We start from the raw sequence: 25527 nt of genomic DNA, 5'->3' as shown, positions 1-25527 counted from the left end.
TCACAGTTGAATCATGATGACTAAGGGAAGAATTCAGTGCAAGCAGTATTGCAAAATTGCCATGAAAATTTGACAGAGCAGCAACAAAATCCACACACCCACCTCTGCCCTGATGCTGCTGTTGATGGAAAAGCTAGTCATAATTTACTCGCTTGTCAAAATATTGCTCACCCTGCTAGAATCAAATCCCACGAGGTTGAATCTGATATGTTATTTAAGGCTTTGTTCAAAGTTTATCACCACCTTGAGTCTGGTTCTTATGTTACCACCACCTGGAGCCATACTGATTTATGTATATATTTTGGTTTATAACAGTATCAATTGACATCTTTTTTTACTGTGGATGCTTTTATAGAATGTTAAAATTCACCAGTATAATCCAATAGAATCATAGAATATCAGAGTTGGAAGGGACCTCAAGAGGTCATCTAGTCCAACCCCCTGCTCAAAGCAGGACCAATTCCCAGCTAAATCATCCCAGCCAGGGCTTTGTCAAGCCGGGTCTTAAAAACCTCCAAGGAAGGAGACTCCACCACCTCCCTAGGTAACGCATTCCAGTGTTTCACCACCCTCCTAGTGAAATAGTTTTTCCTGATATCCAACCTGGACCTCCCCCACTGCAACTTGAGACCATTGCTCCTTGTTCTGTCGTCTGCCACCACTGAGAACAGCCGAGCTCCATCCTCTTTGGAACCCCCCTTCAGGTAGTTGAAGGCTGCTATCAAGTCCCCTCTCATTCTTCTCTTCTGGAGACTAAACAATCCCAGTTCCCTCAGCCTCTCCTCATAAGTCATGTGCTCCAGACCCCTAATCATTTTTGTTGCCCTCTGCTGGACTCTTTCCAATTTTTCCACAACTTGACCCTAACCTGCTGTGATTGTTAATTAGTGCAAAGTTTTCATTTGCCCTAGCTACAACAGATTTAACCTGTGTGTGTAGGTTTCTGCCCAAATTTGTATTAAAGTGTGGTGTTCCCAGTGCAACCACGGTAAAAAGGTTGCATGATGCAGTAGTGAGAAGATTCCCATTCAATTCTGAATCTGTTACATTTGAAAATGTTCTAATATGCAGATGTGGGTTTTGCCATTTATCAGACTTTCCCAGAACAGATGGGATTTTCAACAGCACATAAAAGCACAATCCCATTGACTTTTGCTTAGTCACGTAAACATTTTGAAAATACCAATGAATATTATTTCTTAGAGAGTTGAGGCATTTAATTGGTCACAAGAACAAAAAAAATTATAAGTTAAATGGAACAAATATTAGGTAAACTCTTCCCATAGTATTTTTAATGTGACATGAGACTTATAATGTAAAATATGTTGAAAATGTATTGTTTTTTCTTGCAGACTGATCCAAGGCCCATTGAAGTTAAAGGTCATTACATTGACTTCAGTGGATTTTGGATGAGGCCTATGATTCCTAAGTGTAAAAAGCCATTTTAATAGCACCTGGACTCTCAAAATAAACAGTGCAGTTGAAAGGAAAGTGTTGGTCAAAAATATTCCACAAGATGGCAGCCTTACCTATGTAAAAAAACACCATTTAAATTAAATCAGCGTTGCTGTGGGAACCAGGGGATGAAATAATTAAAGACAATAAATCCTTCCCCAAGGTACCCAGGATTTTTTGCTATTTTATACATTGTAGATAAAGGGCATTTTGTGCGTGTGTGTGTACGTGTGCATGAAAAAGAGGAAACAACCTGTGAAAACAGCCTGATATTTTGCCCAAAATAATATTTATTTTCCCATGCTAATTGCAGTTATTATGGCCTCCAGATACACATACAATAAAAATGAGATCATGTGCTTGCAGTACAATTATCAGCTGAACTACTATCAAGGAATAAAAAAAAATACCTCCCCATCACGTCAAACAGACAGACAGGTAGGGCTAGTAAAGTTCCTGAGGAGTTAAACTTGAGTTCTGTCAATTCCAGATTTAAGGGCTGCTCCATTAAGAATGCTCCCATCTCAGAGTGCAAATCTAAGACTGTCTGGTTAGAGAGTATAAGGAGGGGTTCTGAGATACAAAGGTCCCAAGCCATGTAAGCAGGCATTTCTCCCAACCGATAAATATTAGGAGCACCCATTTTGATTACAGAACTGTTTTACACTTAACATGAAAACTTGATGATGCATATTTCTGACTGTGAGTTCAGTTTGCCAGCTGGCACTCAACATCCCTCCTATGGTCCCTTCAATAGCTCTGTGGATGACAGTTATAAGAGGCTTGCCAAATGGATGGTATGGTCAGCATCTGTGCTTTATGCTGTTCTTTCATTCTTCACTGATTCCAATGCATATCCTTCATGTGACAAGTTCTATCCATCCTTCCCACCAACATGTTGCCAGAAGCAAACTTGATTTTGATAAAACCTCTATCCAGCACCCCATTTTGCATCTGCTGTAATTTGCAGGCAAAACTGATACCATATAAAGTCTTTACAGTTTTGCAGGTGCGAAATTGGAGTATGCTTCCCAATATCTCTAGAAGTGGGAACACTAACCTGTTTTTAGATATTCAGATTTCCTCCTTCACAAGGGGCTTTGTTAGTGTTTAGTTCTTAACCATTGTTTTTCCTTCCTAAGTTTCTAGTACAGCATAGCTTTTCACTAACCTTTTTGCTAATGTATATGGGAGCAGTGCAAACTCCCATGTTTTGTGATCACTATTTCTCAGCCAAAAAATTTCAGTGAAGTAATTTCCATCTAACTATTTACCATTTGATAGTGTTTGTGGCGAAAGCCCACAGTTGAGATTACGGGATCTTTCTTCTGCAGGAGTCATAGCGGTGTGGAGAGTTGTTTAGTACATGCATGCAAACTGCAGCCATGCTGGACTCCATGTAGCATGATGGCTGCATCCAGCTGGGAGACAGTTGCTCTGGTGAGCTCTTTCATCCTCTTTTAGTTGGAGGCTGCATTATCAACTCAGCTGAAGCAGCAGCAGAGCAGAGCGCTGTTTATAAGCATCAGTGATGCAGCTGTGCTTAGGGTCTGAGGCTTAGGCTTGCAGCCACTTACATGTATGCCATAGAGGGAATAGCAATAGCCACACTAGTTTTGAGCTTGGTCAGTGGTCTTGGTCTAATAGTTATTTCTATAGGAACAAATGTAAGAAAGTGTTGTATCAACCCATCCAACACAGGAAATTTATATCTGAATAGAATCCTAGGACTAGAAGGAACCTCGAGAGGTCATCTAATCCAGTCCCCTTCCCTCATGGTAAGACTAAGTATTATCTAGACCAGCGGTTCTCAAACTGTGGGTCGGGACCCCATTTTAATAAGGTCACCAGGATTGGCTTAGACTTGCTCTGGCCTGGGACCAAAGCCTGAGGTCTTCAGCCCTAGGCATCAGGACTCAGGGACCCTGCCTGGGGCTGAAGCCCATGGGCTTCAGCTTTGACCCCCCAACCAGGGGCTCAGGCTTCGCTCCTGGGGTTGTGTAGTAATTTTTATTGTCTGAAGGGAGTCACAGTCCAATGAAGTTTGAGAACCCCTGATCTAGACCATCCCTGACAGGTGTTGGTCTAACCTGCTTTTAAAAATCTCCAGTGATGGGAGATTTCACTCCCAAGGCAATATTGTCTCATTTGTTCCCCTGTACTCCCCTATTCTCTCTATCCATCTGCTATCTCTCGTCTTAGATTTAAATTGTAAAATCGTTGCGGGCAGGGACTGCATGTTTATATGGACCCTAGCATGATGGGGTCCTAGTCCATTACTAGGGCCCCTAAGCACTTCAGTAATACAAATAATAATGATAATGTTATATACCGATTCTGGAGAATCTCAGCTTTCATTTTTTTTAAAGTAAGTTTCTAGCACACATGGTTGTGAAGAAAGCCTTCCATATTGGAACCAAGTGTAAACCAGTGCAGTGTTGCCAATCTAAAACAATAGTTCTGAGAGGTGAGAACACACCTATGCACGCACGCACACACACACACCCTTTCTGGTTTATCTTGTTACAGCATGAACTAACGTCTTTTCTACATGCAAAAGTTGTACTATTTTAACTATACCAGCTAAAGCAGTACAAACTCCTAGTATAGATGCAGTTACATTTTATACTGGTATGGCATTCCCATATGGGAAGGGGAATGATCTATTCCAGTATGAGGCACCTTTATACCAATATAATTGCATCCACACTAGGGGGCCTACTGGTATAACTATATATATAAAAAAAATCACTCCCCTAACCAAAATAACTGCACTGCTACAAAATGGGTGTGTGGACAAGGCCTTCCGCCTAATAAAGACACTGATTCTTTCAGCCTTGCCTCTTTCAACTCTATTCATGGAACAGGGGAAAGGGCGACTGTGAATCCAAAGGGGCAGGAATTAGGAGTTGCTGTGGGAAAGGAAAAGCAATGGGTATAAAAGAAAGACAACAATAGAAAAGACAGAGAGGAAACAGAGAAAGAGGAGAAACAAAGGGCAGAACTAGCAGTTGGCCAAAGGAAGGTAAGGGTATATTTTCCCACTAAGTGATGCTGAACATGACAAAGGTAATGAACAAACAGTAAACAACAACATTTATTTAGAACATAAAAGCCTAAACCTCCCCTGGATCTTTTTACAAATCACCCATTAAATAAGTGGGCCCATGGACTATAACCAAAACTGGAATTCAGCCCTCACCTCACAAGAAGTTTAACACCTCTGGTTTAGAAGTTTGAGTAGGCTTAGAGGGATTAGATTGGTAAATGTCGATTTCACCATACACACACAAACTGACAAAAATATTTCCATCGCTAATCTAAACATACAGATAGACAAAGAAAAATGCTGCTTGAAAACTTAGTTTGATTTAAGGCTATTTATTTACTTGGTATATTTTGTCATATGATGTTGACAGTTTGTGTTTTAATGGTGATAAAGCTTTAACTTTTTGAATCACAATATCTACTGTAATTAAATAACTGTCCAGCCCTCCATAAATTTTTCACAACTGTGGAAATTTAAATCAATAAAAATTGGTAAAATGCTTAAAAATTAACATAGATATTTTAAAAAAATCAAATTCTGCCAAACCTGCCTATCAGTAATATAATAAGGGAAAAATACCAAAGTCAAGTGAAACTGCAGGGGAATTTAGATAGACAAAATGATCACCAAAACTGAATATATCTAAGGCAGTGCTTCTCAACTTTTTTTTTTGATACTAGGAACCAGCTTCCTGCCTTCCTAAATTGTCAGGGAGCTCTCAGGGTCCATGGCCCAGTCATTGAGACACACTGATCTAGGACACCAGGGTTAACAGTTTTAGGGAGGTAGTTGTGGTCCATTAGTTAGAGCAGAAGACTGAGTCAGAACTACAGTTCTGTTCCCAATTTTGTCATAGACTTTGTGACACCTTGGATAAATTACTGGTATTTAACCTCTCTCTGCTTTAGTTTCCAAATTTCTAAAGTGAGGATAATGATGCTTTCTCCCCCATTTACATCCGTGGAGGCTGGAGTGCTAAGATTTATTACTGTTTGTCTTGGAAAAAATGTGATGAGATCCTCAGTGACCTCACAAGTGGTCAAATTAAATTTTTACAGGAGGCACAACACTGCACTGCTATTCTTAACACTATCCTGGGAGCAGTTCTTGGGTATAGATTCAGAATGTGACTCACTAAATCACCAGCGCTACATTTGGCAGTATACTAGGTTTTCCAGGGCCTTCTGTTCAAGTACTAAAAGTCTGAGTTTTCTTAGCTTGTGAGATCTGACGTGATCACAGCCCCAAATTTGATTGCTGGCTAATGTTGTAGAGAGACCTGTGCCATCAATACATCTGACTGGATATGCGAGATGATTTTGATTACAGTAATAAATATCAGTGAGTACACTTGTTCCTTAGCACCACCATCCACCTTGTTTAACCATGAAAGGTCTTCCCAGTACTGTTTCAAATCCTTATCGTCACATATTTCTCAGATGACATAAGGATGATGCCAAAAGAGAACACAGTGGAGCATCAGTCTCGGGAGCTAGCTCTGCAAAGAAAATTATAGCAATCGTGGCTTTGTTCTGCCGTCAACATCTAGTCAAAAAGACACCCCCTTGAAAAACCGACCTTTGAGCAAGTTTTCTTGCTATTGATTGGAGAACTGAGTTGATTCTGCCAATGTGTAAAGAGCAGCATCTGTCTGTGAACAGCTGGTCCTGCTGAAGCAAAGCTGGGGGCAATTCTATGCTGCTTATACTATGAACACTCCTAGAAGTGCCACATATACAGCGAGCACTGCAAAACTAAAATTTGAGTTTCAAATATAAATCCAATAAAAGGACATTTTTAGGCCCCAATCCAAGAAAGCCCTTAAAAGCATATGCACCGATCCATCTACAGGACAGCACTTAAGCACGTGCTTAAAATTAAGTACTGTCCTGAATAGGGTGCTTTTAAACCAGAGCCTTAATTATTTCACCTGCAGAACAGAAATTAGTTTATACGACTCAGCAGCAGATTGGGATGATTTGGATTAAATGAACATCTGAAAACGGTCTTGAAATGGGACAACTTTTAAATGCATTACAATGTATGTGAATTCATACCCCTCAGAGATTACAAAACTACATCACAGTTAACGTGACACACTGAACAGCCACAGCTCTGTATATACTGACTATCATTCTGCCATCTAAGTAGTTTCACCATTCTTCACTCATAATGCCGCATGAAAAGCAATCTGACCCATTCCATGCTGTGGAAATGCCCAGTGATTGATTTTTATTTATATAGAAGTCTAAGAAGGGAACACTGCACCAACAAAATGTATAGTTTTAATGCAAAAGGAAAAATGCATGTTCACAAAGTTCTGACAATGAATAGATTGGTATTAGAGATTGCCTAGCAAATATAAAATGTGGACTGGATGGTTTAAGGAACTGGTAATGAAACATGGAGTGTTTCAGCTCTTGGATACCCATTCAAATCTCAGGTAATCAGTTGCTACCAAAAATTGTTACTCTGATCATTTGTAATGGTCACATATGAAGTGAGTTGATAGTCTCACTCCATTTCCAAATGGAGGGGTAAACACTTCACAAAGCCACTACCACAATGGCTCCCTTATTAACAGTTCCAACTAAAAGTCCATCCATTAAATAGGCATGAAGCCTGAAATACCCTTAGAGGTTGTCCCTCCAGGGCAGCCCTTAGACATGTTGATTATACACCCACTAGCTGTGTTGTGGATCTGCTCTTTGGCCAGAGGACTTTAATCTCAGTTTATTAAGCCAGTATCTTTCACAACCACTAAAATAACTTAAAAAAAAATCAACCTGTTTTTTGTCAGAAAAACAACAGATTTTCATGTTTTGCAGAGACAACTAAAGTGGCCCACTGGAAATTTGCCCTCTTATGTTAACATATTTGAAACAGTATCATAAATGTAGACCTGCATCTTAGTAGAATACTACCATAAAGCCAGCAGGGGAGCACAAAATTGTCATCAATTCCATAGCCATGGTGGGTACTGGGGTTTCTCAGTCTTCTCAGTGATGAATTTGACTTCCCATTCCAAGCAAAAGTAAGTACATAAGCTACAATTTGCCTTGAAAGCAGGCAATATTTGACAGCATTAAAGAGCGTTTAGAGTTTCAGATAGATTCTCTCCAGAACCACCTCTAAATGGGGATTTAGGATGTAATCTATTTAAGTAATCAATTCAGTCTTTTTTTCAAATTCAATTTCTACAACTGAAGACAGCTGCATATATATTCTCACCCTGGAGGCTGCTTATATATCAATCAGCTGCTTATATACCAATCATCACATTGGAAGAGATGTCAGTGTTTTTCCCTCATCTGTCCTTTCTGATGCTATTTGTCTTTGATTTTCCAGCGGTGAGCTTTTTGGACTGTGGTCTGAACAGGCTTTCATAGCACTGAATAAATAGCAGCTGAAGAATCATGACAGACATTTGCTAAACAGTTTCTTCTGAGCAATCAGTCTGGCAGCAAAAAGAGTCTTTTTAAAATATACCATTTGATGAAAATCTACACTATAGGTTTCAGACTTGCATCTGAAGAAGTGAGGTTCTTACCCACGAAAGCTTATGCTCCCAATACTTCTGTTAGTCTTAAAGGTGCCACAGGACCCTCTGTTGCTTTTTAGATTCAGACTAACATGGCTACCCCTCTGATACTATAGGTTTGTCTTCCCCTCCAAAATGAATCTCTCTCAACTGATGTGGAAAAACATCAGTTCAGTCAGTGAATGTGGTATCCCAGAGAAAAATGTGATTTACTGTTGTGTTCAATGAACAGTTTGTGTGAAGGAAAATACTTTCCAAAGATGTATGTGCTGAGGTGGTGTTGGGAGTTCTACTTATCATGTGCATCTCCACCTTCCAATGCCTGCCCATGATATTTCATTTTAATTGTTTCAGGACAGAATCAGTTTCAAAAGGACCTTGATATATCTGCTTCCCTAGAAAGCTGCTTCTGAGCAAGTCAACTTCAGCAACAGACACACACACTAGCAAAAGCAACAACTTTCATTTTGCAACATGTATGACCTTTGGCCAGTCACTTCAACTCATTGTGCCAGCTTCCTTATAATAGAGGTAATAGTGCTTATGTACCACATCTGAGTCCCATGAGGTTTAGTTCAATAAGTTTATAAAGTACTTTAAGATGCTCAGATGGAAGGAGCTAAAGACAAAGTTAGCATCACAACTAAAATATACCTTCTCTCCCCCCCCCCCCCGTCAGTTTAGTTCAGTGTTTCCATTCTAGTCAATAACTTTTTGCGTATGGCTTTGCCATATGAATTCCTATGAATCAGGTGCTATTTGGGAAGGAAGACTATTGATACAGCATCAGAAGACTAAGCTTCCTTTAAGTTCATTATACATTTACAAAAAAAATCACTTGTAGATAAAGCATTCCTCTCCCCCCCCCCCCCCCCCACTTCCTAAAAGATTATTTTCTCTTGAAAGTGGGTGTTAAGCTGGTGTGCTAACAATTTTTTTGTGTGCAAGTCAAACTACCTCTAATCCATAACAAAACAGTAACAGAGGGAAAGGAGCTATAATTAATACTTATGTAAAGAGCCAAGTCACATGCCAGAGAAAGGTTGATGCTGTCTGGGACTATTTGGCTGGCACAAAATGCTCTAATGAGCAATTCATTACTAAGGAGACATTCAGATTTTTCTGTAAATTTGTGCTTATGACCCAATTAGACGGCTGACTGTTGTCTTTAAAGTATCTGTTTTGAGGGGATGCGTGACAAGCCAGTTAGTTGAGGGACTCTCAGTATTAAGTCTATTAATGAAAACTTTGCTTAACCAGGACATTGCTTACAAGCATTAACTTTTCCCTATGTACACATTTTCTCAAGCCAATGTGAGTGGACCTCAATCCTGCAGGGTGTTGAGCAGCCTCAGCTGCCAATGGAAATTAAAGTTACCCAGTACCTCATACGCGATGCTCAGCACTTGGCAGGACAGATCCTCTTAAATTGAAACCTATGTACCTAGATCGTGGTATAGGAAATTAATTGCTCAGATGAGCAGCTCATTTACATGCAGTGAGTAGGATTGTGGGGACAGAGATATCACAAAAGGCATGGATTTGATTATTTCGCTGGCAAAATATTCTCTTATTTTGGGGAGTTTATGTATTTTCTTGGGAGGCATGCACACATATTCCAATGCATGGTTCCACCAGGTGGAAAGCAACTTCCTTACCAGACAATTCAGATTCTCTAAAGTTTGGATATTCTTAGCACAGTAAGAATGCTTAAGCTATTTGGGGGATCCGGGGCGCTGAAGTGGTGCCAATTAAAATCCCTTGTGAGGCTCCTTCAGAATGTTCCTTGTGAGACAGAGATAATAGAAGCTATACCCCTACATGTCTAAATTTTAGGGCAGGTCTACACTATGGGGGAAAAGTCGATCTAAGCTACGCAATTTGAGTTACCTTAATAGCATAACTCAAGTCAACATAGCTTAGATCTCCTTACCGCAGGGTCCACACTACACTATGCCGACGGGAGACGCTCTCCTGTCAACTCCCCTTACTCTTCTCGTTCTGGTGGAGTACCGGATTCCATGGGAGAGCGATCTGCAGTCAATGTAGTGGGTCTTCACTACACCTGCTAAATCGACCCCCAGTGGATCAATCGCTGCAGTGTCTGAAGCTTTTTATAAAAAGCTTTAGTCTTTTTCCCCCTCAAGGAGCTTCAAAGCATGTTAGGGGTTGAGGTGAATCTACAGGGGCCTTTGTCTGTCCATTCCATGATTGGCTCTAGCCCAGATTTGACCAAGCCTTTGTGACATGGTCTGCACAGTCACTTCTGAGGCTCTGCATTGCCAATGGCTCAGGGCTGTTCTCATTAGGTCATAGAATCATAGAATCATAGAATATCAGGGTTGGAAGGGACCTCAGGAGGTCATCTAGTCCAACCCCCTGCTCAAAGCAGGACCAATCCCCAGACAGATTTTTACCCCAGTTCCCTAAGCGGCCCCCTCAAGGATTGAACTCACAACCCTGGGTTTAGCAGGGCAATGCTCAAACCACTGAGCTATCCCTCCCCCCTGGTCCTGCCCAGTTAGGTTTAATTTTCAGCAAACATTCCATTATTTCTGCTTTGTCCTGGGCTTGTCTTTGTCCCTGTCCCTGTTAATTACTAGCAGAAGCGCAGCAAGTGGAAGCAGGAGATTGAACATTTGGCTACTACTCTTTGGCCTGGTTGACATGCTGAAGACTGCACAAATAAAGCACTGAGGTGCTGAGTCTGCTTGAGGGTCACTGCAAAGTCACATGAAATTCCAGCCAGTGATCTCACCCTTCCACAAGCATCCAATTCACAAAATATAACCACTATTCAGCTCTTAAGACTGTTCTCACAGCACACTGTTAGAGGATAACCTGATCCAAAATGGCTAACACCTGCAGTCCTCCTCAGGCAAGTCTCCCAAGTTATGGGCTTGATTCTGTAGTGTTAAGCAGCCTCTACTCATGCTGGATTTCACTGAGGGCACCAGCAGTTTTTACCACCCTATACCATCAAGCTCTAATTCCCAGAAGTTTTGACTTGAGTAGGGACTGCAGGATTTGGCCCTAAGGATGTAGCACATTGTATACACAGATATGTCTGTACACTCCATCAAAATCACATTCCAGGCCCTCACGACTTCAACCAGCCAAACAGTAAAACACTGTTTCCACAAATGGCTGCTGCTTTTAGTGTTTTAAAATAAAAAGGTTAAGAAGAAATTTGAATTAAAAGTTTTATTCATTCAACATCTCACATTACAAATATTTAAAAATTATATGCATACTGGTATAAATAGTCATTTGCAAACTATTTAATAACATTAATTTTCCACTAGCACTTCAACAAATGAACTCTTTAAAAAAAAGTAACTTGTGTTATATAACTTAGAGTAGAACATACAAAAATATGAACTTAAATGTGAAAATTACTTTAATAAAAAATGAATTACCCTTATTTAAAATGCTATAATAAATACTACAACCTCCCCATACACAGTAAAAACTATATGGAAATTCAGCCAAGTAGTACAATTAACTGACATACTTAAATAACTTTTCCTTCTGATAATATGAGCAATACATTGGGGGAAAAACATATTAGGGATTAGTAAAAACTAGACACCCACTTGCTAAAAGTTTCACGTCCAAAAAATATAACAAAAAAATCTGATGAAAATTATAAAAACTAATTATACTTTAAAATTTAAAAATATAAAAAATAAAACAGTTGAATACAATATTGTCCCAATTCTTACAATGCTATCAATCACAGTAGCTTTAAAATAAGATAATAAAATAAAGCAAATGACCAAACCTCTTATTCCTTTTTTTTAAAAATAATCTCAAATTTACATTAGTAGAAAGATTGATTTCTGATTCTTTTCTTTAGAAACACCAGCAAGAAAGAGGATTTACTAGAACAGTAGAAAATGACATTTTTAAATGTCTGCAATTAAAAACAAAGAATTACACTGCAAAGATCTTCCAGAAGTCTGAAATAAGTATTGCACATAACTTGAAGTTAACTTGCCACAATTCATCACATTCAAGTTTTAAATCACCTTTTAACAGAAGGTTTTAACTCTTCAAAAACAAAAGGGGTGAATTATCAAGTCTTTCCAACAGCATCCTTATAAAACGCTAGATTCATTCACTGCAAGTTTTAAATTTGCATTCTGCAGAGGTCTGTGTATGGAGAAGTATATACTATACCAAAAAGCACGGGGCAGTGGGGGGTGGGTGGGAGGGGGTCCTTTACATATAAAGTAATCAGAAACACTTTATTTTACACTGCAAAAATAACCATGTAATTACTCTGTAACTACATTGTAAATACATGGCCAGTGCCATGCCAGCGTGATAGAACTACAGGCTTAATCCTTTTGCAAACTGAAGTGATACCCTAAGATTTGTAAACTAATTGCATGTTAATTATGTTTGGAGTGACATGGTAACTCCAACTACAAATCCCATGTAATCGGAAGGACATGTAATCACTATCTAAGTACAGAGTAATATATGTAATTGTTTATGCCCTGTAAATTGAAGTGTAACCAAATAATCTGTAAACACGCTTGTCACACAATCACAAGTGAATATTAGTAGAATAACAATTTCTTACATTAGTCATGCATACTAACATTACATGCCTGCCACATAGCAGGCTTGCTTTTATTTCTTTAAATATAATTTAAAAGAGCAGACACCTTTCTGCATCAAACACCTAACATCAATTTGTTAATATTAAAAATGGCTAAACATTCACCAAAAACATCTGCATTTGTGTATAATTTTTAAAAACCTAGTAAGAAGCGGTAGACAATTTTGATGTTACTTTACTTTTAAATTTCTACACTACATTTATGCATTTAATTTTTGAGGGTCTAAAGACTGTCATTTGTCACTTTCATGCTTTTTTTCTTCTTTAATTCTCAACTTTACATATACTATTTCTTAAATTATATGTACACCAAATACATGGTGCTGGGCTAAGATGTTTAAGCAACATGCTTTCTTTTCTCTGCAGATTCTAAAATAGCATTGCCAGTGCACAACATCCATAATTCAAAATGTATGCAGAGCACTGAAATGTATAAAAAGCAGAATATAAGAAAATAAAATTTATTAAAATTATTTATATTAAAAAATGAAGTATATGAAGATCTCTCAGTAATAAAAGTACAAAAAGCTACTCTTTGCAATATGAAAAATTGAGGTATTGCATAAAGAGATATCCCGTCAGTGAAAAGTGTGCCTAAAAATGCTCACTGTTGGAAAAACAAGATATACAAAAGTAGTGCATAACAAATATACATTATGTGCATGACAAAATAAGTTAGCTACAAAAACACTGTACCGAAATTCAGCAGGTCATGTACAAAGGGAAAATTATTATTCAAAGCTAGTTCTCAAACAGTGTTATTTCTTGTAATGGTAACCCATCTCACCTGTTTACTGGGTAGGATCGGCACAATAGCACACCCCAAGCCATCTAATAAGCATTAAAAAAATTAAAAGGAACATTCCAACTATAATTATGGACTTCAGAGAAAAAAAAGTCCCTGACAATCTACACAAGAGCACTCTCCATTTGCATTACTGTTGTCAATATTTTCAGGGATTTCATTAAAAGCAGCTCCCTTTCTTTACTTGACTAGTAGACAGCAAATGTCTCCATTTTGACCTTTGGAACTTAATAAGGTATAGTTCATTAAAGCCTGTATTGAAAATAAAAACTGCTTCTCATAAAGATAATCTTGAGGGTTAGGGGGCTCACAGAGTAGATGTTTTCTGCAGCGCTGAGGCAAATCTTTGGTTTGAGAGAATCTAGGATGGTACCATGCCAGTCAGACAGTTTAGAAGATTGCCGTTGGATTGGTTTGTTTTGCACACTGCTACACAATCATTTTAAAAGTTGACCAGGGCATTAGTTAAAATCAAGTTTGGAAGTCTATGCCCCTTCCAGGGGATTAAGAGACTATTTCAAACAAAACCCCCACCTCACCCCTAAGCATTCAGTTATCATGTATTGTGTTAATGCTTCTCAAGCTGGAGTTTATTTATAATAAAGCATGCATTAACTTAGCAAAGTTGGCACTTCAGACACCTGTAATTCTTTATTTCCCCATGCTAAGTTCTGAAGAAAAGGATTCTTAGTTAGGATTCTCTCTACAGGAAGAGTAAGATAGGCATATGCCTCTTTGCACAGATTTACACACTTATTAGTTCAGCAAACAGTGCAAAACAGACTTAGACTACTTAGCTTTGTTCTATTTATGCTTTCTACCTTATAGCTAGCTAAGTTAGAGGATATTAAAACTGACTTTACATCCAAGAGTAAAACCAATTAGCAGCCAATTTTTAGTCTGTGATACAGTGGAATACCAGAACTTAGATAAAATCAGTGATATCCTTGAGGTATCTTATTTTTCATGTCAAAATGGAGAGCAAAGGCTGTCCCCTGATGAATGTTAGTATATTAGCATATAGAGTTATATATAACCATCAAAAATAAAATCTATACATTTGTCCTTCAGGAGAGGAAATGCCAGTTTACTAGTTGTTATTACTCTAGCTTTGGTAGGATTTCTAGGGCAGTAACCAGACAATTGAGTTCTCTCTCTTTTTAATGAAAAGTAATAAGTGCACTCCCCCCGCCCCACACTCCACTCAGTAGTAATTTTACCCAACTTTTATATTTGGGAACCTTTAAACGGTAATTGTTTTGATAAAATATACTAAGATCTGCCTATTTGATTAGTACTTTGGATGTGGTTGAAAGTTGGAGACATGGTGAGATATATCCTGTGCTAAAAATTCAGCCTCAAAACCCTTAACATAAGTAAAAATAATTGTTCTAATGCTGCTTTAACCTTGCTCATGCATTTTTGTTGCTTTAAACATGCGCTTTCCTAGGCAGTTGCTAGCTTCTTTCATTGCTGTAAAATTTAACAGTAAGAAAAGGCAAAAAAAAAAAAAAAAACCAGGCTTCCCTTGGCGGGGCGAAGGAGGGGAGTGTCAGAACAGACTGATAGTGTTATTGTTGCATGGTTATTTTAATAAAAGTATTCTTATGTTTTTATTAACAATAATTTAATTAAAAAAACAAAATACTCTATTATTTCATTTCTCTTTTCTTAACATTTTTTTCTCTCCTCTATGAAAACGTTGCATGAAGTAAGTGTCCTCTTGATACCAAAGACAAGAGGATGTAACTTACATGCAACATGTTATCAATACGAAAAGGAGTTCCCAATACAGTTTTCAATGACAAGATTCTACAAAATACCCATATTATAGGTCATTCTTTCATTATACTATTGTTAAATTACAGACTACTACAAAATTGACATGCTATCTTGAATAAGGGGGATTGTGGGGAGGGATCAGGATAACAGAAGAGTGCACTTATTTTGAGGCCTGCATATGAGCACTGCAGTAATCTTTTAGTTCCAGCGGAATGAAATATGTCTTGGGCGATCTCCTCCCTCCTTCACCAGGGGCTTGTGGAATTCCCTGCCAGCGCGTGAATGGATAGCAGCCCAGCAATATTCACAGTAATACTGCAGACAGGTAACATTAGCACAGAAAAATGGAGCAAATTTTCCACCACAACGGGCCCCCTGACATTCATCACACAGTTGATCATCCAAGACATATGGCTTAACTTCCACCTGCATTCAAAAAACAAGAAAGTTTACAATACTTAGTAGCTGTGCAGGTGATGCTCTCAATGTTTGCCGTTTTTGGTTGAGAGTCAGTTTAAGAGAAGAACTAGCTGCTGAAAATCAATGTTGCACAAGCAGTTGTCAGCACATGGGTGAATCAACTCGTTTTATTCCAGAACGTGTGTGAACAGATTCATATTAAAATCAAAGGAGGATGCTGGGGATTTATTTTAAATATAGTTACAGGCATTATTGTTCACAAAATTTCCTTTCAGCCAGGAATGTAAATTATTTACACAACATTAAAATTGCAGCTTAAGCACTCAAACATCTGAAAAGTCCAAAGTCCATATTTCCACTTATTTGCAAGTTTCATTCACACCTTTAACAACAAATGCTACATTTAGTTTGTTTCGTTTTCCTTTGGTACTTCAACTTAGTCCAGTCAGCAGTAGGAGATGTAACTAATCTACTTGTTTACTATTAGTGAGACTAGAACTTGATAGATTACACAATACAACTATACAACTGACATCAAGGACAAGATTCTGAGCAGTAATCTAGCCCTTATGTGCCACTCTGGCACAGAAAAAAAAAAATGCAGAAAGGAACACAGATCTTCCTAGCTAAGGATTCTCTTGCTATGGAAGAGTTCTGACTACTGTACACATAGTTCCCATGCCAATCCCTATATATGGAACAAGGAGGGGTAGAGAAAGGACCATGGTCAGAGCATGCTACACTCTTGCAATTCCCAGCTAAAGATGACCCACTGGGGACCCACCAGCTGGCATATTTTGTAGTAGCACAGAGAGGCTGCTCTAAAAGTACACTGGGGACTGGGCCAAGATAGAATAGGCCCCAGATTCAGGGAGCTGCATCCAGCTCTATTGTGGTTCCTCCTCTCACCTGCATCCAAAGGAAGCCAGTCACCACTAAGAATTTAATCTATATCTAACTAGCCAGCAGAACTGCCAGTTTCATTTTGAGAAATTAGTACAAGTGAGCACAGAGCCAACAAGCTCCCTTTTGAAGATGTGAAGGGAGGATGTGAACTGATGTCAACTATATTCTTGCCACTCTCATTGTTAGACACAGAAAGCTGGGGAAGAAAATCCTATTGACACTCTGTAGCTTCCTTTTTCTTAAGTGAAGGAGTAATGGGGAGAACCTTTCCAGGTTCCAAGAGGTGGTCATAAATATGCAGTCAGTGTTACTCAGTACTGTGTATCTGGAAGAAGATGAATGTTTTGATGCTCATCTCTGAAGTCTAGCAGTGCTTAGTTTTATTTAGTAACAATACCATTCAGAGTTTATTTACCATTTGCACATTCAAAGAGTTCTTCGAATGAATCCTCCCTGCATCTATTATCATCCCCCCCATTTCTTTTTAATCACAAATGGAGAAACTGAGGCAGAGGTGATAGACCGGATTGTAAAATCCTGATTCATAATAGCAAGGACTTACTCAGATGAACAGTCCCATGGGCTTCAGTTGGACTATTCACCCACATTCTCACTTATGCAAGCAGAGGTTGCATAACTGGGCCATAAGTGATTTGTTCAAAACCATAGACGGAATCCAGATCAGAACTAATATTAGGAAAAAGGAGTTCCTGATTCCCAGTTCCATTCTCAAATCACTGAAAGACTATCACCTGTCTGCACAGACTTTGAGCCCAGAGTGGAAGTAAAATTATAAGAGCAGTTCTGTCATCCAACGGTAGTGAGAGACTGCTGGAGTTTTAGAGAAAGTTTTTCAAAGAGAAAATGAGAGACTACCCAATTGCAGAAAGAAAAACTGGAGATGTAGCACTAAATGGAGCAAAGAGTGGCAGTAATGACCTGAAAGTCTGTTTCATTTATAGTCCAGAACACTGAAGCCTTTCAGATGACCAAACTGGGTTTCTTACACATGAAGCAGAGACAACAGGCAGAGGTGCACACAGTGTTGATACAACTGGCACACTAATTTCAGGTATATTAGAATGAGGACAACTGTGCTCCTTCTTTAATTGTCTCCTTTAAAAAGTTAACTTGACAGGACAAAATACTAAAAACTGCTAAGGCAGGTGGGGAGGGGTTGTTATGAGGCTATACCAGAATATTTACAGTATGCTGTACAGTGCACTCCTATGATGCTCCTATGGGAACATTGCCAAAATTTCCTGCCTCAGCAGTCACCTACTGGGGTCAGGAAGGGATTTTTCTCCCCTCAACGTATTTTTGCTGTGGTTGGGTGGGGTGATTTTTTTTTGGTTCTCCTTCCTCTGAAGCACCAGAGATGGTCACCGTTGGAGATGGACACTGGATGGGGTAGGTCAGTGCTCTGAGGCGGCACCGAGCAGTCTCTCTCAGGTGCTTGGCTAGCTGGTTCTAGCTCACATGTGGGGTCAGGAAGGAATTTGCCCCAGATCAGATTCAAAGTGACCTTAGAGGGATTTTGCCTTCCCTTGACGCATGGGTTGCCAGGATTAGACTCAATGATCTGGTGGTCCCTTCTGGCCTCTGACTATTTACACACACACACACACACACACACACACACACACACACACCCTTTATGCTGGTGCACAGTGGAGGTGGGGAAAGAACAAGAACTGCTCCCTCTTTGAAGAATGCTTCAGTCCATCCCTCTGCCCCAGCCTTTAGAGTCAGACAGCCTCGCAGTGGGAGTATTCTGTACCCTTCTGAAGGGGTATAGCACCTGGCACGACCCCCTGTGCGCCAGGGAGTTCAAGGAGACTTTTTTCCTCTAGGTTACCTCCCAGTGCACCATGGACTGTGCTTGCATGGCACAATTTAAATCTAAGCATGCAGTAAAAGTCTGTATGTAACATTTATAGTCTTCACAATGAAACACTGATATTTACATGGAAACAATACATTTCTAGACAAGACACTGAACAAACAAAATGTGCTTTAACCCTTACCCGTTTATCTATCTCTCCATGCTGCAGCTGAACAAAGCGGGCACTGATAGCAGCTATGTAACTTTGTTGATTAGAAAATGCAACCCGCCCAGCTCCTTTTGGGTATTTCAGCTCAGGATCTGTGTCAATTCCAGCATAGCATACCCCTCCATACAGCCGGTCCATTATCATTGCAAGCTCCACTAAAGCAGAAAAACACTCAGTTAGGTAGATTTTTACTTTCTAAATCCCCTTTCTGCCATTCTAAGCATTGAATATGCACATTTGTACTCCTGTCTCTAGTTACAGTTACACAGCATCAGCAATACTTACATTTTTCAAACACTAATATAGGTCTATATGCTACTGTAGCGAGGCGGTGGGATACCCCACAGCCCCGCTGAGGGACGAACCTCCCCTAACACCAACGTGGGTGGAGCCACTGGGTCCTGCGCCCGCCCCATAGAAGTCATGGCGCAGACCTGGAAGCATAAAAGCCCGCCTGCAGAGCTCAGTTGAGAACCAGCCGCTGGAGAGACCAGACGTCTGTGGCCGTGCTCCCACTTGGGAGATTGCAGCAGGCCGCGGCCGGCCTGAGGACTCACCGGGCCAGCCGAGCCTGCCCCGTGCCAGCTACCCCAAGGAGAACTGGCTGAGCCTGCCCCGTGCCAGCTACCCCAAGGAGCAGCCGAGCCTTCCCTTCACCACCTACCCGGAGGAACAGATGCTGCTGGAGACCGCCGAGGACCAGGTACCCTACGAGGGGGAGTGTGGAAGTAGCCTGGGGGCAGCCAACTCCAGTCTGGCTGCAGCACTGCCAGAGCCTGTGTGTGTTGCGGCCAGGATCCCCACTGACAGCAGAGAGTTTCCGCCACTGCTAGGGCCCCGGGCTGGGACGCACTGGAGTGGGAGGGCCTGCATCCCCCCTGCCACCCACCCCTTGGGTGGCAGACTCCCCCTTTCCCTAGCCTGGAGAGACTGGGACCTCTTGCTTATTGACTCAGCCCCTGCTTAAGGACCTGAGTTCCTGACTGTTTGGTTGATGCCCCGCCCTGACCTAGGGCCTGGGCGTCTGTATAGAACTATCGGCTCTGCCCCGGCCTAAAGGGCCTGAGCCCCTAACAGTGGGTTTGCTGTCCCCCACTACCGCAGGACTAGGACTGACAGTGAATGAGAGCGAGTGGCGGGATACCTCACAGCCCTGCTGAGGGACGAACCGCGGCCAAGCCCCATTACAGCTACATATATAATATATGTTTTTCTCCTGAAATGTCCTACTGAAATAACTCCCAGTGTTCTCCCAAAGTAATAAGGCTGATTGCATAACATGCCAAAGGCTGCAACACATATACTATACCTGCTCGTAATGGCCGAGGAACACCGCCAACAAAAATAGTTTTTCGTGGATCAAGAGGCTGCGAACCATCCATCACGAAGTCACTATCACTGAGATTCCAAGGCCTGATCTGAACCTATGGCCAGAAAAACTTTTTTACTGTTCTTAATTCAGATTAAGAGTTGAGGTAAGTATTTTAGCAATATCAACTGTCAGTTACAATATAGCCTCCCTGATGGTAAAAACTTTAAAAAACTTTATACTTTGAACTCACTTTCAAACTGTATATCAACTACCAATTAGGAGTTAATGCCAATATGCTCCATTAATGGTGACCTAAGCAGATCAGATTTCACCTTGTTATTTAACTGGTATGAGATATACAAGTTCTTCCTGTTAATGTGATGCATTATCACAATTCAATCATGCTATATAAACTTTATAAATACACATGTATCCACGATGTGTGTTGTTCTGACAAAGTAAGCTGTACTGTAGACATCAGGCTAATCACTATCACAGTAACACAGGTTCCAGCATGCAAGGCTATGCAGTGTTTATTTACTAAGCAACAATGTCTGCCGACAGAGGGTCTTGACCCAGAGCCCTCTGAAATGAGTGCGAGTCACTAGGCTTTGGATCAGGCCCATAGTCACTGCAGTACCAGTACATAATGCATAACCATACCATCCTCTTAGGACACTAATCTGTTTCACTGAAGTCAGCAAATATGCAGAACATCTGCAGTGCTCAATTTATAGCCTTATTTTATACCAACTCTAAAGTACTTGAAAATGTTACCTACTGGTTTGTCTTTGATAGTGGGGCTGGAGACACAAAGGTAGAGTTTTCCATCCTCTTCAATACATGCATCAATCAGAGCCTGTACAGAACTTTCGTCTTGAAACAGCAAGAACGCATATCCTAGGTAAGAGAACAAGATGACTTGCAAGATTCCTGATGAGATTCTCAAGAGATTTAGTTTTCTATAGTTTATAATATTCAGTGTCATTATTTAGGGCCAGACTATGCGCTGATCCCACGTGATTACACAGCAACATAAGAGATTAACAGTAAAACACCCCCCAACACACACAAACGCTCCCCTGTGCAGTCTCCCAGCATGCCTCCAAAAGCAGGAGGGAAAACAAGAGCTATGTGCTCAGTACTCTCTTCTCCACTGGTGGGGAGGAAGCAAGCAAAGAGGTGGAAACGGATAGAGCCTTGGCTCCATCCTGCCAGCACAGGCGAGTTGTGAATATGAGGTACAATTTCTTCCATGGGCTGCTTAGCTCTGCATTCCCCTTACACAGTACTAGTCTTTAACATTTTGCATATGATGTAGTAAATAAGAGGTCAGGCAGAGTAAAGAATAGAAAAATGAAAGGAAGGAGGCACAGAGAAAGAAAGGGGAGTCAGACAGGAAGTGAAATAAGAGTAATTATTTTAAATGTGTATTATCATGCACTGCTCTACAGTCCACCTACTTGCAACATCCTGCAGGATTTGAGTTACAGCATGATTTTAGGGAATATTTTCAGCATAGTATGGGGGGCAGTGAACATGAAGATCTTTTACATAATGAAAATTACACTTCAAATCCTCACACTGAAAAATAGTGTCACTGGTTCTGCAATGGTTCTTAAAATAATGTTAAGATCATGATCGTTACCTTTAGGAGGAAAATAGGATTTGCTTTCTGCCTTGTGCGGCCAATCCACAATCAAAGGACCAAAGCGACGAAAGCTAGCCGTGATCTCATCTGAGGGATGAGGAACAGAGGGATAAAAAGAAGCATGAATAGAAGTTAAAATTCACTGAACATAAAACCCACTGAACATAAAAACCTGGAGAATCTGGATTTCAGGTAATATTTTTCCTAACCTATAAACAAATATCAGTCCACTGAAAACATTTACTGAGGGAAGGGGACTCTTCATGACAAGTCAGAACATACATTAAATAGTGAGGAAAACAGTTCAAAGATCAAGGTTTTGTCTCTTTATTAATGGTTACAAATAAAGGCTTGCAGCCCACTAAGTCACAGGAACGAAATCAATGAATCTAAATAGCTACCATATCCTAGCTTTAGGCATTCTCCAACATAAAGAGTTCAAAGTCCGAATCCTTGACTGACTGCTTAGCAGTTAATTCTGCCAATCTGCCTTGCAATCACAAATGGTTTGGAGAAAAGAAAAGGGAATATCAAGGCCCAGTCAAGCCTGTTCACATCACATGCTTGTGCCACATCTGTCTGCATTATCTGAGTTTGACCTCAGACTAACTTACAGTAATGCTTGCAGAATGCAGTTATGTAATAGCTATTGGAAAGAATGCAGAGAACACATACAGTAGTGTGACAGGAAGCAACTGCAGCACCCATTTCAAATCCTCCTTCCACTTCAATATTCCGCTAAGATAATTTAGATTTGCTAGTCCTGTAAAGATGTTCCATTAATTATGGCATTGTTCTTTTTGAGCTTGGGTAATTTTTCTCCCCTCAGTAGAACGGTTGCTAGTAATAAGAAGCTTCTGAACAAGAAACACCTGTGTACAAAGCTCAAGTAGGGATAAAATTTCCTATTACCGAAGAGGCATCTGCAAGGTTTAAGTAGACTATGTTAGCACCTAGGTGCTACAATATATTAAAAATACCTAGACAAATGTTTTCCCAGTGTTTTGTCATTCATCCCTTCATCACACTAAACAATTTTTTCCATAGCAATTACAAGGTAACTTCTTGGATTCCCCCCATTTTCTATTCTTTTATTGATCTCTTCCCTCAAAGACATTAAAACAATCTTCCCTCACTGGGGGCTTCTCCCGCTGACATAGCACTGTGCACACTACCACTTACGCTGACGTAATTTATGTTGCTCAGGGGGGGTGGTTTTTTCACACACCTGAGCAACACAAGTTTTGCAGACATAAGTGGTAGTGTAGCTATGGCCTTAGTGCTGCTGCATATCATGGGTGTTTCTTTACACAAACACTGCAGTGTCCCTCAACCCCCAATATTCATGTTGAATTCACCAAACACTCTTGGCTTCTCACCAAAATTAAGTGCCTCTGGATTGATTCCTGACTCAGTTCTTACCATCCACTGCGGTGACAGGTTACCACTGGACATAACCACTGTCAAAAGCTGGCACAGAATAGAGCAACACTTTACATATGGAGCTGAATGAAGAGCCAAAACCTAAGATTGTACAAACCTAATAGAACTACTGGTAATATTACTCCTACTCTTAAGTTTCTGAAGCCCATTAGAAGAATATTTTAAAATGGGTTTCATGAGGAAGAGGGATAACTTAGTTCCTTATCTTCCAGCTGTTTTTCAGTTTGAACATATAATTCAAGTGATTTAATATTTAAATACCAATTCAATATTGCATATTTTCACGTTTAAAAAAAATCTCACATGGGATTTTTTTTGCGTTTTGTCAGATCGGCAGTGAAAGTGTTCTTAAAAAGAACAACAACATGTGCTAGGTCATCATCCGAGGCTACTATAACATGAAATGTATGGCAGAAGGTGGGTAAAACAGAGCAGGAGACATACAATTCTCCCCCAAGGAGTTCAGTCACAAATTTAATTGACACTTTTTTTAACGAGCATCATCAGCATGGAAGCATGTCTTCTAGAATGGTGGCTGAAGCACGAAGGGGCATACAAACGTTTAGCATATCTGGCACATAAATACCTTGCAATGCCTGCTACAAAAGTACATTCGAACGCCTGTTCTCACTTTCTTTTGACAATGTAAATAAGAAGCGGGCAGCATTATTTCCCATAAAAGTAAACAAACTTGTTTGTCTTAATGATTGGCTGAACAAGAAGTAGGACTGAGTGGACTCATAAGCTCTAAAGTTTTACACAATTTTGTTTTTGAGTTCAATTATGTAACAAAAAATCTACTTTTGTAAATTGCGCTTTCACAATAAGGAGATTGCACTACAGTACTTGTATGAGGGGAATTGAAAATTAGTATTTTTTGTTATTTTTACAGTGCAAATATTTGTAATAAAAATATAAAGTTAGCACTACACTTTGTATTCTGTGTTGTAATTAAAATCAATACATTTGAAAATGTAGAAAAACATCCAAAACGTTTAATAAATTTCAACTTGTATTCTAATATTTTTAACAGTGCGATTAAAACTGCAATTAATCTAGATTAATTTTTTTCAATTGTGATTAATTTTTTGAGTTAATCATGTGAGTTAACTGCGATTAATCTACAGCCCTAATCGAAACCAATTTATTTCGGTCACAAGATTTGTATTTTCTCAGTGTTGAAAGTTTTTGGATCTAGATTAGATACAACAGCCTTAAGCATTTGAGGCATTGCATCCATCTGTCAAGACCACAGCTGCTGACCAAAGAACATTTCTATGATAATCTCATAAACATGAAGGTCTTAGCATGGCCAGCTCCCTAAAACAGATCTGCCTCTTTTTATGGTCTAGGTCTGGGCTATATACAATTAAAAGGAGGGGCTGGCGAAAGAACAGATTTATCACAAAACGTTATAGCACATTAAGTCCTCATTCTCAAATTCAGAACCAAAGTACTATTCTTTTTAAAGAGCTCATATTTTTATCTTTCAGTAACAAAGCAGTTGTAGAGACAGGGCTAATGGGAACAGCAGGTGTTCAGTGCCGCTCAGGATCTGGCCAACAATTTGTAAAAAAAAATCTCCTATTATAATCATTCTTTAGCTTGTTAACAACAGGGTCCATTCTATAGTTTATCATTAAGTCAACATGAGTTGTTCTGACTGAGCTTGTTTCTGAAAATACCTTCATCGATATCTGGTGGCAGTCCACCTACGAACACCTTGCGGGAATACCGTTCCACTCTTTCTCCATTTTGGTGAGAGAAGCAGTGTGGTGATCCTAAGCCACTATGAAGAGTCTGATCCCCACGTCCATCATCCAAGAACCCGTCTTCCATTGGAAACAGTGAAGACTGACCTAAAAAAAAAAAAGAAGGGAAAAAACCCCATACTAATAGGACAAAGAACATACCATTTAAATATTAAAGAAATAATGTTCAATATTAGCAGTACATCTTCTCGTACTCTTCCCCTTTAATGAGTAATGGGAAGACTAAAAACATTATCATTTTGATATTCTGCTTATTTCATTTAACCTTACCATTTCTAGTTCTACAACAATCCAAACACCTTGTTAATTATACAGCTACAGAAAGAGGCAGTATCTTTTATTAGAGAAATTTTATAACAAAACAAACAGCATTTTAAAAAGGTCCTGAAAATCCACAATCTTTCCATAGCCAGAACTCATCTTAGCTCATTTTTGAGAAGTTTTGTAATTGCTATTGCCTAATTCTGCTGCCTGTTTTTTATGTAAGTCATATTTTGAAAAGACTTGCCACAGAAAGAAACATTATATAACCATAATAACTACTTTGTAGGGACTGTCCTGATTGTATATACATAACTAAAAATCTAGGACGCATACCATTTCTCAAACAACAACTTCTTACATGCACAAGGTAATTTCACAGTACAGATGAAAAAAGGATTCCCACACCAGCTAAATGCATTAATCTTTTAGGTCACTCAATATCA

The 25527-nt window shown here is 39.6% G+C and overlaps 2 protein-coding genes across 3 annotated transcripts in view; both read right to left on the bottom strand.

Annotated features, from left to right (window-relative positions):
- NSG2 (neuronal vesicle trafficking associated 2) overlaps positions 1 to 25527 on the bottom strand; it is a 132345-nt gene that overhangs the window by 65192 nt on the left and 41626 nt on the right. The window lies entirely within an intron of this gene.
- CPEB4 (cytoplasmic polyadenylation element binding protein 4) overlaps positions 11235 to 25527 on the bottom strand; it is a 56989-nt gene continuing 42696 nt past the window's right edge. For both annotated transcript variants that reach the window (XM_005298066.5, XM_005298067.5), the window contains 6 exons: positions 24734 to 24907; positions 21603 to 21692; positions 20736 to 20854; positions 19952 to 20066; positions 18616 to 18797; positions 11235 to 15688 (listed from right to left, as the gene is read on the bottom strand). In XM_005298066.5, the coding sequence (XP_005298123.1) occupies positions 15461 to 15688; positions 18616 to 18797; positions 19952 to 20066; positions 20736 to 20854; positions 21603 to 21692; positions 24734 to 24907 (908 nt within the window). In that variant the 3' untranslated portion in view covers positions 11235 to 15460. The remainder of the gene's footprint in view (positions 15689 to 18615; positions 18798 to 19951; positions 20067 to 20735; positions 20855 to 21602; positions 21693 to 24733; positions 24908 to 25527) is intronic.

Source organism: Chrysemys picta, chromosome 8, assembly GCF_011386835.1.
Source record: "Chrysemys picta bellii isolate R12L10 chromosome 8, ASM1138683v2, whole genome shotgun sequence".
Classification (NCBI taxonomy): domain Eukaryota; kingdom Metazoa; phylum Chordata; order Testudines; family Emydidae; genus Chrysemys; species Chrysemys picta.
The sequence above is the reverse complement of the archived record's forward strand: the minus strand, read 5'-3'. Positions and strand labels throughout refer to the sequence as shown.